We start from the raw sequence: 13,317 nt of genomic DNA, 5'->3' as shown, positions 1-13,317 counted from the left end.
TGTAATGAGACTGCTATTGAATCCTCAGCTCCACAGGCCACAGGTGACCCTCATAAACTGTTCCTGGCGAATGGTAAGATGAATTGTTTACCAGACAAATCTCACTATGAAGGGATTGAAATTGAACTACTTAGTGAAGAAGAGAGAGACTCAAGTGAAGCTGCTGATGAGCAAAACAACTATTCCCCCGAGTCTCTTGAACCTCAGAATCTCAATGGCCCCTGTGAACAGCTGGCATGCTCTCTACGTACACTACAAGCCCTGTATAGCAAGGCTATTGAAGAAAACATTCTTATGCACCAGAAAACAGACTTGCTTCAACAGAAAACCAACACATTAGAGAATATTTTGGCCCACAGCAATGAGAAGATTGAAGCTGGTAACCATGCATTAGAGGAAAATTATAACCTCAAAGTTAAAATGCTGTTGATAATGGAGCAGACCAAAGGGCTTGAGATAAAGGCCTTAAGGATGGCAGGCCTCCAGCTTAAATATGACGTTTCTGTTCATGAAAATGGCAAACTAAAGGAACAGAACTGTGAACTAGACGAGAGGGTTCTGGACCTTGAGAGCAGAATGCACATTGTCCATGCATTCCAGGATCAGCAGATTGCACTGGTAAATGAGATTGCCATGGTGAGAGAGGAGAACAGTAAGCTGTCAGAGTTGGTCACTGAATTGGAGAGGCATAATGAAATCCTTATAGCCATGCCTCAAGACCCTGCATCTAGATCCGCTGAGACCTCAACAGCTGACTCTTACCAAGACCTGAACTGCCACGTGGAGGCCAAGATCCAGGCAGTGACTGACCTGGAGGACTGCTGTGTGGAGTTCGAGAAGCAAAATGGCAAACTTCGCAACGCGCTCACAGAGCTGCAGGGCAAGTCGCTGACGTTAACTGAGAGCATGCAGTCTCATAGGTAACTTAGAGAAAAACTAGGATCCCGTCCTTCCTTGTCTAGGAGTAGCCTCTGTGATCCCTTCCCTCTCGTCAAGCGTTGCTCATTGAGACCACACCTTATTCCCTTTCCTAGCACAATGTAGTGCTGCTGTTGTACTTCCTCAGACATTGAAAACCTTTCAATGTGACACTTTTATGGCTGCTTAACTGCTTAATTCCTATAACAGATCACATTTGTATGTGCGTGTTGTAAATGTAGAACCTCCCCAGTTCACTGTGATGTAGGCATTTGGTGGAGTAGATCACACTTCCTCTGTTTTTTCATTCATCAGTTTTGTATTGTAATATCTCTGCTGTCGGGAAGAAACCACCTAACTTTTTTCATTCATTTTTCAGGAAATTTAAAATATAAATTTTTCAGGAAATTAATAAAACCTTATATTTTGGAGAAAAAAAGCAATACTGCCTCATCAAAGTTGGTTGTGTGACTTTATATATTGTCAATTACTTGCACGAGAGGGGGAGAGGCCAGAGTTAATTGCTTTAGCAGACAGTTTGAGGGTCCAATGGAGTTGAGAGGTTTTGTCCAAAGAGTGTTTTACTACTTTCCATTGGTTCAATATTTTCGAAACAACACACAGATGTGTTCAATAGCACTGATTTATGCAAGAAAATCAAAAACCTCAAAAATGGAGTTAGGTGGTTTCCTCCTGACAGCAACGATTTATACTGTATAGTCGTTAGGCAGCAACCTTGTATCCCTATTTCACCTTATTTATTTGTTTAATGAATGCCCTATTTTATACTGTATGACAGTGTTACACAACATTATTGGGTAAATAGCTGATCTACAAGACTGTATACTGCATTTTGACACGTGAGCTTGTAGATCTTCGATCTTAGAGCTTTTTCTAAATAAATATTTAACCAATAAAGTAACAAGATCTTGTGGCTAAGTAACTACAGTTGATCCATGGAACACAGGTTCTGTTTTCCATTTCTGTAACATACAAGGTTTACACCTGACAGCGACAATATGGAACATTTTTATTTCTACTAGTTCAATTGTATTAACAATATTTGATCATTATGTTCTCTTCTTGGCCTAATATTTTCAGAACTGAGACATATCGTCTTGCTGAAGAAAACCATGTCCTTCAACATAAGATCGCTACACTCAAAGAAGAGGACTTAAGAGAGGCCTACTTCGATTTGCAGTAAGAAGCAAAATATTGTTACATGGAATAGCCTTTAAAATATTTAGTTTAAAAGGGGAACTTTGGTAATAAAATCAATGAAAGGGTCCCGAACACTGTCTGGAGCTTGCAAAAATAGCTCTTTATACTAGGTTGACGTTTCGGTCGTTAGACCTTCATCAGGACAAACAATGTTTAGTTTAAAATTAAATTATGTTAACTGACGTTCTCCTTGGCTTTGTCTTGTAATTTTAGACAGAAACTGGAACGCCTCAAGAAAGAGAAGATGGCTGCACAAAAGATGGCAGAGACTTTCAAGAAACAGGTAAGAAAGGAGTGACCCATTAAGCTTTGAACACAACTCCATCTTCAGCTTTCGCTCTGTTTTCGTTCATTTCCCCTTTGTTGTGCTAACCATCCTTGCTTGTGTGCTTATGTAGGTCTCAGGTCTATATCTCCGGAGCCAGCAACTGGAGCAAGAGAATGCACTGCTGTCAGAGAAAAATGCCCAGAATGCTGCTAGTGTGGAGACACTTAGCCACCAGCTGGCTAAATTGATAAAAGAAGCTGAGCTGCGAGAGAGTGTACCTGCTGAAGAAAGGACCCAGGTAAAACGAGCGCGCGATATCATTGTTGTTGTTGTGGCGTCATGGTAGTTGTGGTGGTTAGATAATTAGTGGTTGTTCTGTCTTAGATGGCAGCTTGTGTGTCTGCCCTGGAGGCTGACTTGACCAAAGCTCTGGAGGACACAGTCCACCTGGAGGGGAGGAAGTCCCAACTAACACAGCAACTCTGTGCCCTCAGAGAGAAGGTAAGCCTTGAATGAATGGCACAGTAATGGATACATACAATGCACCATTAGAGTTCAGATGTGCAAACTGACTGTACAAATTCTACGGACAACCAGCTCCATGAAATACATATGCTAAATCCACTCCATAAGGCAAAATGCAATTTTGTGATTCATTTATTTTAAACAATATAGGCCCAGATTTTTAACAAGCCTATGTATTTCTTTTTTATTTAATTTTTCTATTTTTTCTTTTAAATAATGAATTCGCCATTGTGTGGTTGTTTTAAGACAAGATATGGATATATGTATACAGTATGTATAACTTATAATAGTATAGATAGGAAAGCACAGCCCCAACAAACAAGTTGCCAGGCAGACCTATGGAGCTTTTTTTTGCTATAATTTTTATCCCACGATTTTGTAACCCAGTTTTTTCACCCAGTACCAATTATCTAATGTAATCCTGGGCGCTACACTTCCTCTGCCAACCTGGGGGGGGCAGCGGACTGACCTCATGCCTCCTTCTATGCATGAGGAGTCCAAGCTGCTTCTTTTCACCTGACGGGGGGGAATTTCCCTGGCCGGACGTAGTGCGTGGAAGGAACACGTTATTCCGACCAGTTCCTTGCCCCTCCATCAGGCGCCCCAGCTGGCCAGGGGGAGGTAGTTTTAGAGACCAGGATTACTGCATGTTTTTGTGAGGGTACCTACCCTAGGGGACACGGGGAGAACATGCAAACTCCACACAGAAAGGCCCTTTCGCCAACCCCACCTCGGGTATGGGCACTGATGATGCGGAGGAGGGAACACGCCCCCAGCGCCCACAGCGTCCCCAGCGGGAATCGAACCCAGGACCTTCTAGCTGTGAGGCGACAGCACTACCGACACTGCTACCGTGCCCTAGACCTATGGAGCTTTTTGATTGGGTATCGGAAAAGGCCTCACGTGATTGGCTCTCAGCCCATCACATGATTTTTGGCACTAAAATCACTGCGGAAAATCTGAGCAGTTGTAGAACCAACTTGAGCAGTCGTAGAACCAATTTACACTTGAGCAACAAAATCTGAGCATCTGTAAAAGCAAGTTCTACTTGAGCAACGCATTTTTCTCTGTTCGCAAGTTCAAACACAAATTTCACAAACATTTTTGCACAAATTATTTTACAGACGCACACATTTTTTTTTACAAATACAAAATAATATTTGCATCAATATGACCCCATATCATTTGTCTATGGAGTGATCTGCTGGTGACTCCATGACCCCCTTTTCTACCGGTTGGTTCCCAATGGGAACCGGTTCCGTTCTTTTTGGTTCTTTGTTTCTTGATAAATGCATTTTATATATGTGATGTATTCCCATACTTTCGTTCTTGCCTAATGTAAATCGCTCTGGATTAAGAGCGTCTGCTAAATGCCTAAATTGTAAATTGGTTCTTAGTCCATGAGCCAGAGATCCAAAATTGGTGGGAAAAACGAAACCTATATTAAGTTGTTTATAAGATCAATTCAAGTAAATTAATACATGATAACCCTTCCACAGTAGTAGCTTTTTCATATTTTCGATTATTTTGCACATTTTCCTACATAATGCCTCATTTACATATTTAAAAATGTAAAATGTGTAATACAATAAATCATTGTCTTCGTGTAAGTACTCAATTGGGGAAGTTTCATGGTGATAACAATCTAATATAGGTATGGTTTTGCACTCAATTCATAATTATTAACGTTCCAATTTTGGAGCTCTGGCTCATGGACTAAGAACCAAAAAGAACTGAACCGGTTCCCATTGGGAACCAACCGGTGGAAAAGGGGCCCATGTGTATTAGAGCAGGGGTTCTCAACCTGGGTTTACATAGTACACCTAGTACATGCATCAACTTCCCTTAATGATTATATCTGGTTTCAGTACTTATGATGTATTTTCTCTATTAGGGTAGAGACATTGTAGCAGTCAATTTGTATCGGGGGCAGGGCGAAGGTCGCGAGACATGGCCAAAGCATTTCGGGGGGTCCCCAGCCCAAAACGTTGAGAACCCCTGTTAGAGGATATGTGGTTGTTGTCTGCACCATCCCCAGAGCAACAAGTCTGGGTTAGCAGCAATAGTGACCATGTTGTAGTTCGTCTGTGGGGAATTGACATAATGACTTGACTGGGAGAAAAATGTGAAAGGAAAAAAAAAGATTATGGCCCCCATGAGACTTATATCTCTCAAGTTGGTATTTAAAATTTCAAGCTAAAATTATAACTCTGAGAGGAAATTGGTCTCAACTTGCTTTGTGGTTTTCTCCTGTAGGTTCAGACAGTGGAGGAAACTGTACAACTTGTCAACCTTCAGAATGCCCGTCTCAAGTCAGACCTGCGTGTGATCCAGCAGGAGAAGGATGCCCTCAGACAGGAAGTCCTCTCCCTACACAAACAGCTGCAGAATGCCAATGATAAAGTAAGCTACATAACAGCGTAATCATTGATGGAATTCTCATTTCCTTGTATAAAGCTATCAAGTGTCAGAAAAAAGAAGCTCCCTTGATTTAAAAAAGTATCTTTGTCTCCACCAGGCCGAAGGCATGGGGAGAGAGTATGTTTTGCACTCCGTCCGTGTGTGTGTGTGTCCTTCCGTCCGTCCGTCCGTCCGTCCTTCCGTCCGTTATCAGCTAATCTCTGGCACCATTGGCCCGATCCATGCCAAACTGTGCACACACACTCCCTGGATGCCAACAACGAACCTCTGCCCCAAATATTCCTCAACGGCCTGTTATAGCGCCACCATGAGGCCGATTTAGGCAAAACACATTTCTGTAGATAACTCGTACACATTTGATCCATACATCACACAATTCGGTATACACTATCTCCATAGTCATGTGATCAACACAGATCTGCACAATTTCCCATCTTCCATCCTGATTGGCTAAGATTGGCTTCCAAAACTCACATGATTGGTCCGTTTCAAACAAAATGCCACAAATCACAAACACAGTGTCCAATTTCCATGAAATTATACACGCACATTTCCACTAGGCCGAGGACGACATGCCACAATTTTTTCCCCAAATCAGCCTCACGGTGGCGCTATAACAGGACAATTCCTGTTTTTACCTATAACTGCGTCAACAATTTATGTATGCGCACTCCCTAGAGGCCATGGAAAAACATTTTCCCTGCATCCCTCCACATCTGCCGGTTATAGCGCCACCATGAGGCCGATTTCTGCAAAACACATTGTTTGTGTTAGTCGCACAGATTTAAACCAAATCTCACGCACATCGGTACACATGATCTCTGTAGTCATGTGATCAAGACGAGCCACTGATTAGCTAAGATTGCCTTCCAAAGTTTTCAGGAGTAGCCCGTTTTGTAAAAAATGCTGCACATGTCCTGCTCATCCAGAATTCTATCCTCAGAGATGCTATGAGTGATCTGGCTCTGCATTTCCTCAACAAAACGAAGAAAATTGTTGCAAGAAACAAACAAACAAAAAAACATGTTTATATTACTCCGAAACATTTTGCCAAACATCACACACACTCCTATCCTCCTGGTGGAGACCTGTGCCCAGAAGGGCACTTTTTCTAGTTTGTCTCTGAAACAGGAAAGATCATTCATTCTCTGTCAGTAAGCTTAACTGTTCTATTCGTTTTGCTTCAGAACCATGTCCTGGAGATGACCCTGAACTCCAGTGGCTTCCAGAGTCAGCACAAAAAGCTGTTCAGAGAGAAGATATCTCGACTTCAGGAGCAGGAACAGCAGCTGCTGAAGCAGGAAATCGAGAGGCTTCAGGTGGAGGTCTGTAACACCAAAGGAGAACTTGTTCACTCCAGGGACAAGGTGAGCCTCGCCCTCCATATTGAATATGAGGGAAACAATCATGATTGTTTGATGTGGACTAGGAATTACTCATTGCAATTGGATGTATGACAAATACCATGGTGTCACTGTGGGTTTAGAATAACAAGGAAATGACTTGGATCATGGGCCTGTATAATCAACCGTTCATTTTGTGGGTCCAAAGATTCGACAACTTGATGCCACCATTGTGTCCTTGAAGCAACATAAACAGCTGGTCAAGGCCTTGGAACAAGAAAATGCTGCTCTCAAACAGGAGCTACATGACAAGAAGGAACTGACCAAGGTAGCTACTGTAGAAATCTACCCAGATAACATACTTCTGTCGTCATTAATAGTGTGTGCTGTCTTTAATGTCTAATTCAGGGTTTATAACAATAACTTAATCTGGATGCTATTATAATTGCTTTGCATATTAACCCGTTAACCATTAACCCATTAACCGGTCCCAATAGACGCGTACATACGATGTCCTCAGACGTCCTAGCGCATCCTCAATGATACGGGGCGAGATAATAATATTCTGAATTTTTTTCCTTTTTTATTTTTCAGTTCGCCTTTCGGCTACCGTATGCTACACTCTCGGCTCGTGTTAGCTTACCGTTGACTTAGCTGTTAGCGCAGCAGAAAGAATGACTCGTCTCTCCTTATCCAGGGCGCTCTGAACGGATCGATATACTAGCGCTTAATTTCTGCTCCTCATCCGTCTCTCCCGCAAAATATGAATGCTTTTTGGATCATATATCGTATAAATTAAAACTATAGGAATGTAAGCTAGCAATGTAAAGCAAACTTTTTTGAGCGGATTGTTGCCGGGTCATGGGTTTCCGAGTAAAAGCGGCCATATCTTTCCGGCACCCCAGAGCTCCTATTTTGAAGGATTTCCGGCACTGATTGTGTTAAGACCTGAGGTCGATTCTACAAATGCCTTCTAAATCAGTAGTTCTCACACTTTCAAGATTTTTCAAAAATAGCAGGTGTACAAGCTTGTATATCTGCTATTTTTGAACAGCCAATGCTAAGATCTAAAATGACATGGGTTATACAATACACGTATACATTGTTCATAAAAGGGCTGCCATAGCTAAATGAGTAGAGAGCCCGTCTGGGAAGCAGAAAGTATCAGGTTTGATTCCCAGCCCCGGCAATGAGGTGTCACTGAGCGAGACACTCAACCCTAACTACAGAAAACAGATCTACGAGCTCACAACTATAGATTTGTTCATTATATTGGTTATTTCTGGTGAAGAGATTTTGGTGCTGAGTACAGAGCCAACTGAGGTCTGTTTGACTAAGTATAGAAGGTTTACTTTAAGTGGTTAAAGTAGTCAAACTTAAAATTATTTTTTTAACCATACTGGATGTTTTCAGTGTACATGTTTTCAGTTCCTTGGCGAAGGAAATGTTGAGAGTCTGCAGCAGGAGAATGAAGCTCTAAAGGTCCAAATGGCCCACCTCTCCTCCCAACTGTTAGAGGTCAGTTCTGCACCACAACCTCCTACTTTGTCATTTTGCCTTCAATTCTTAATGTTGAGGATGCACCAGGATTGACGTTTGAGGAAGGTGGGGATTAACCTTGAACTTCAACAATGAATGCATTCCCATAGCATTACAATCCCATTGTAATTGGGTTTTGACATAATGTACGTGTGTGTACGTATGTAAGCTGTTGACAAATTACATGTATCAACACAAAAAACACTCCTTGGGCTAAAAACGGCCATAGCCGTCATGACAAATGTGATGAGGTCAATTTGTGATGAGGTCAGCACATTTTGTGGCAATGGCTCTTTTTAGCCCAAGGAGTGTTTTTTGTGCAAAACTAATGCTTGGAATGGATTCAGAATCATGGGAACCCCCTATTTTGACATGTCACATGCTACTTAAAGCATAAGGAAAGTTTGACATTTTTGCCATATACAGGATCAGGATGTTAATGGTAGGGTCACAAGAAACCCCTATAAAAGAAATTGCTCAATACTGACAGCTGGTCAGCAAGTGAATTCATGAATGTATGTATAGACAATATTTTAGGCCAATAAAAGACTATGGGCTCCACTATTTTGAAAAACATTTTCAAATAGTTCAAATAGCCGATATACAAGCTCACATTGTCTCAATGTAGATCGGCTAGTTGAACTATTTTAAAAAGTTTTTTTAAAATAGTAAAAAATGGCAAATTAGTTTAGGGATAAGGGTTAAGGGGTGGTGCAAGATATATCCCTATTGACCGATTCCGTAACGGGTCTCATGGTCGCAGCCTACGTATTTCCTGTAGGCGGAGATGACACATCTGCGGTTTCCCCGCACCAAGCTTCTACTACAGTGAATGGAAAAGTGACTGATGTTAGTCTGCCTCAAACGTTACTCTTTTACCTGCTTTTTACTAACACTAACATTACAAAGATGCCCAGAACATCGGGATGAACCTGTTGTGTAGTTTATGGCTGCTCCAACAGTAGTGGCAACATAAAAAAAAATTAATGAATGTCAAAATATCTACCGCGGTGGCTGAGACCAGAGCCATTGAGTAATGGTTGAGACAAAGCAGTGAAAGGTCCTGAAAGATACATAACGTCAGTCTTACCCAATACCCAATCCTTCTGTTTTATTTTGACATTCCGTTTTTTATTTTTTTTTAATGTTGCCACTACTGTTGGAGCAGCCATAAACTACACAGGTTCATCCCGATGTTCTGGGCATCTTTGTAATGTTAGTGTTAGTAAAAAGCAGGTAAAAGAGTAACGTTTGAGGCAGACTAACATCAGTCACTTTTCCATTCACTGTATTAGAAGCTTGGTGCGGGGAAACCGCAGATGTGTCGTCTCCGCCTACAGGAAATACGTAGGCTGCGACCATGAGACCCGTTACGGAATCGGTCAATATACCAAATTTCCCACTCCACAGCCCCGACTGCCGGACTATGACATGTATTCACTATTCTGTCATCCATTGTCTACAGACATTGCAGTCTCAGTTTGTTGGGATGCTGCCACCATCACCTCACCGAGTACCAAGAGGTCAGCACCGTGGAGATGATGACAACATGCAGGTACAGTGTAGAATAGAACCAACAGCAGAACTGGGCAAAAATTGAAAAATAAATTAAAAGAAATAAAACAATTAAAGGTGTTGTCCATCCATCACATAGTGATAGAACATTGTTTGAGGTTATTCAGAATAACAACATAAAACATAAAAACACTCATTTCAATGTTTTTGATGTTTTTTTATTTGCCCAGGTCTGCTTTGTTGTTGGCTCAAACCCACATACTGAAAAATACTCTACTTTACTATAATTAATCACACTCATCAAATGTGATTAATGCTTCTCATTCATATTACTGTAGCCTCATTATGTCATTGGGTGATTGATCAGCTCTTTGGTGATTATGCATGAATTATGCACAAGGATGCTAAAAGAAAGGAATGCCTCACTACAGTTCATCTGTACTTGACATCTGTTGATTTTGCATGTGTGCTAAATGCAGTGTAAACTCAAATCCAATCATATCATTGTGTTTCTATCACTCTTAAAGAATCCGCTGACTCATACTATATGGAATGCTCTGTTCAGGTGCTTTAAACATTTATAAAGACCAGCTGAAATGTCTTTTCAAATTTCACACATTTATTGTTGTATTCAACAGAGTAGCACCACCCTCTAGTGTCTATAACCATAGCTCTGTATGACATGATTAACAGGTGCTTGTCATCATATTATTTTTTGAAATTGGTTAAATGAATGTATGATGAATTGCCTGCCAATGTAATTCATCAATATGTTTTTGCATGGCATGAAGTAATTAAGATTGGACTGCAGGGACTTTAGATAAACAAGAATGGACTTTGTCACCATTGTGTCTATGGATATGCTCTAAACGTGTGAAAAGCATATTTATCATTTCAGCTGGTTCTTTAAGCGCTATAGCCTGTACTTAGCTTAGCTGGTCTACTTGCTCACATACACATTTAATGTTTAATTTGTATGTATTTTATTTATTTATTTTTGACAATTAACACATTTCCTCATTAGAGACATCGTTTTAATGTGGTTAAAAAACCTTTTCTAGCAGTATCATAATTCGAAACTCCTTTGATTAGTGAAATCACATTCACTGATCGGTAAGAATCTAAACAAAAGTCATTCTAACGATGGCAGATGGATGGAAGATATAACATTTGAAGCACCTGAACTGGGTTATATTTTGGCATGATGTCCCACATTCATGAGAAGCCTCTTCCTAATTCATATGATGGGTTTGCTGTGGTCCTTGTGGTGTTTCCTTGTTACTGTTTTCATCACTACATCAGTTTTCATACAGTCACGTTGTGTTTAGAACGTGTTTGCTTTTTGGGTTTGGTGTTTAGATAGATTGTGGCTTCTTCCATGTGTGTTTTCTGTTCCCTGTGCTTCTTTTCCGTCTTGGGATTGAAATGACTGAAGTGTTGTGCTCTCATGGGTGTGGTCTTGGAGGCGGTTGAGACAGAACTATCACTTGTGACACCCCTACTTCCCACTAGATTAGAGCTCAAACAGAACCATTACTTCCTACTAGATAGTTGTCTTTGTTCTGCCATTACTCTGTAGACCGCGTCATTCTTCACATCTATACATTTTAATAATGGCTTGTTCAGTGTTCCCTCAGCTCTAGCATAAAATCACAGATCAGAATTATTTAGGTCACTATGAATGTATAGCAGGTAAAACGTTTATTCAGTCGCCTTATTTGCACTTATCTTGTGGCCAATTCTTAGTTTAAAGTATGGGGTTTTACGAATAAGAGGAGACAGGGTTGAGTGTTGGTGAAAAGTACCTGCCTTTTCTCTCCAGGGGGCCAGTCCGGAACAGCGGGCAGTTCACGCAGACAGCTGCCGGAGGATCGGAGGATTGTGATATCAGCTTCTGAACTCGTTGCTTCTGCTGCTCTCGCCCCTCACTGCTTTAAGGTTTTCAGAACACAGGGAGTGAAAATAAGTAGTACTATGTACATGCCCCCCCTCTGTCTCCAGATTCACTGGAGAATTATGAACACGGTCATATGTGACAGAGATTTGGAAGCCTGTCTTTTTTTCAAAGGCATGAATGTGTAATTGTAATCAACTGCTGCTAGGTGGCAGGGCAGGAAACCCCTGAGTAGTCTCCTGGTGTTTGCCCAAAGGGCAAAAGATTTTCTTTTTAAGAACTTAAGAATTAAAGCCTGTTCGAGATGGCTTGTTACAAAATTAACTAACATCCAGATACACCATGGATGTTGTGTTATGGTGATCCAGTCCTCTTACTACCTCTTGCATATTAGGCAAACAGAAGACTTGTGTTTTTATATAATCTTCCATGTGCACTTGTTCTATTGATATGATGCTAACACAGGGTAAAGTCATTGATATCATGCTAAGACAGGGTATTTACTCATTGATATCGTGCTAAGACAGGGTATTATACTCATTGATATGATGCTCAGGTACCTACTCAGAGACTGTTGGAGTTGCGTTAATGAACTAGGGCTGCCATTTTAGGCCAGATCTATTTTTGGCAGTTGAATACTTTGTATTCATACTGACTGTTCAAATTGTTGTTTTGGTCTTATATGTATTATGTAATATGAATAAATTGGTATATTTAGCCCTTTAGGCCTTCTCCAACAATCATCATGTCTGCACTGTTTATGTACCATCTGTTATGGTTTTGCTGTTAATCTTGTGTCCAATTAGTGTTTATTACTCAATAAGTGCTGGATCAGTGTTACATTTTTTTTTCCTGTAAACTAGTGTTGTTTTCATAGATTATGACCGTTATTGTATGTGTCTGTATTTTTCGTTTGTGTAGCTTACAGCTGAATTTGATGCTTTCCTTGGTTTCTTCAACCTCTGGAACCCATTAGAGTTCAGCTTTGCAACGCATGCTCATGTACTGTGTCTGTCTCCTGCTGTATCTTGACAGGGTGATCATTTCTTGAATGTGTCTTGCTGTTGCACTTCAATAGTCAATCACATGTCATGTCATAATATGTGATCTTCCTTATCCCCCAACCTTATGGGGACGGGGGTGCTTATGGAGCATTATTACCACATAGGAATTATTGGTACTGACTGACCCATGGGGTGAATTACATTACTGGAGACATGCATGCTTCTTTTTTCTTTTTTTTTAGCACATCTTCTAATTGCTAATATTCATTAGTAAGTTACTGATCAGTAACTTTCAGTGTGACTTGTCAAGCAATAAGAATTGGTGTTTGTCTCCAGTAATGTGTCATTGGTGTCATAATTTATAGTCTTAGTCTGTCAGGCTCAATGTTTCTTTTGCACAATGTGTACCATCTGGTGTCTATTTAATTTGGTTGATTTGCCTTTTAAATTAGATTTGTGTTTTATTTATGCATTAAATTATTTTGTTCGTAGAAGTACCCGATACAAATGGCACAATTTTATACTATTTATTTATTATTTATTTACTTTTTGGTGCTGTGCTACCCTTCAAAAATGTTGGAATCAAGACTAAATAATAAAGCATCTAGTTGGCAATAATCTTTCTGTGTATGATTTGTGACTTTTCTACTTGTGTTTCACTTCAAGAAA

General features: G+C 40.5%; 1 protein-coding gene across 4 annotated transcripts in view; it reads left to right on the top strand.

Moving 5' to 3' along the window:
• nin (ninein (GSK3B interacting protein)) overlaps window positions 1-13,317 on the top strand; it is a 39,584-nt gene that overhangs the window by 23,188 nt on the left and 3,079 nt on the right. For 3 of the 4 annotated variants that reach the window (XM_079528855.1, XM_079528853.1, XM_079528854.1), the window contains exons 17-25: window positions 2,020-2,118; window positions 2,353-2,422; window positions 2,538-2,705; window positions 2,792-2,908; window positions 5,189-5,335; window positions 6,541-6,720; window positions 6,905-7,024; window positions 8,110-8,214; window positions 9,701-9,790. In XM_079528855.1, coding sequence (XP_079384981.1) covers window positions 2,020-2,118; window positions 2,353-2,422; window positions 2,538-2,705; window positions 2,792-2,908; window positions 5,189-5,335; window positions 6,541-6,720; window positions 6,905-7,024; window positions 8,110-8,214; window positions 9,701-9,790 — 1,096 coding nt within the window. Of the gene's footprint in view, window positions 1-2,019; window positions 2,119-2,352; window positions 2,423-2,537; window positions 2,706-2,791; window positions 2,909-5,188; window positions 5,336-6,540; window positions 6,721-6,904; window positions 7,025-8,109; window positions 8,215-9,700; window positions 9,791-11,572; window positions 13,261-13,317 lie in introns of those variants that run through there. The other variant, XM_079528856.1, reaches the window with a different exon arrangement.

Source organism: Electrona antarctica (genome assembly GCF_951216825.1).
Source record: "Electrona antarctica genome assembly, chromosome: 18".
Taxonomy (NCBI): domain Eukaryota; kingdom Metazoa; phylum Chordata; class Actinopteri; order Myctophiformes; family Myctophidae; genus Electrona; species Electrona antarctica.
This window is presented reverse-complemented; position numbering and strand designations above follow the sequence as displayed.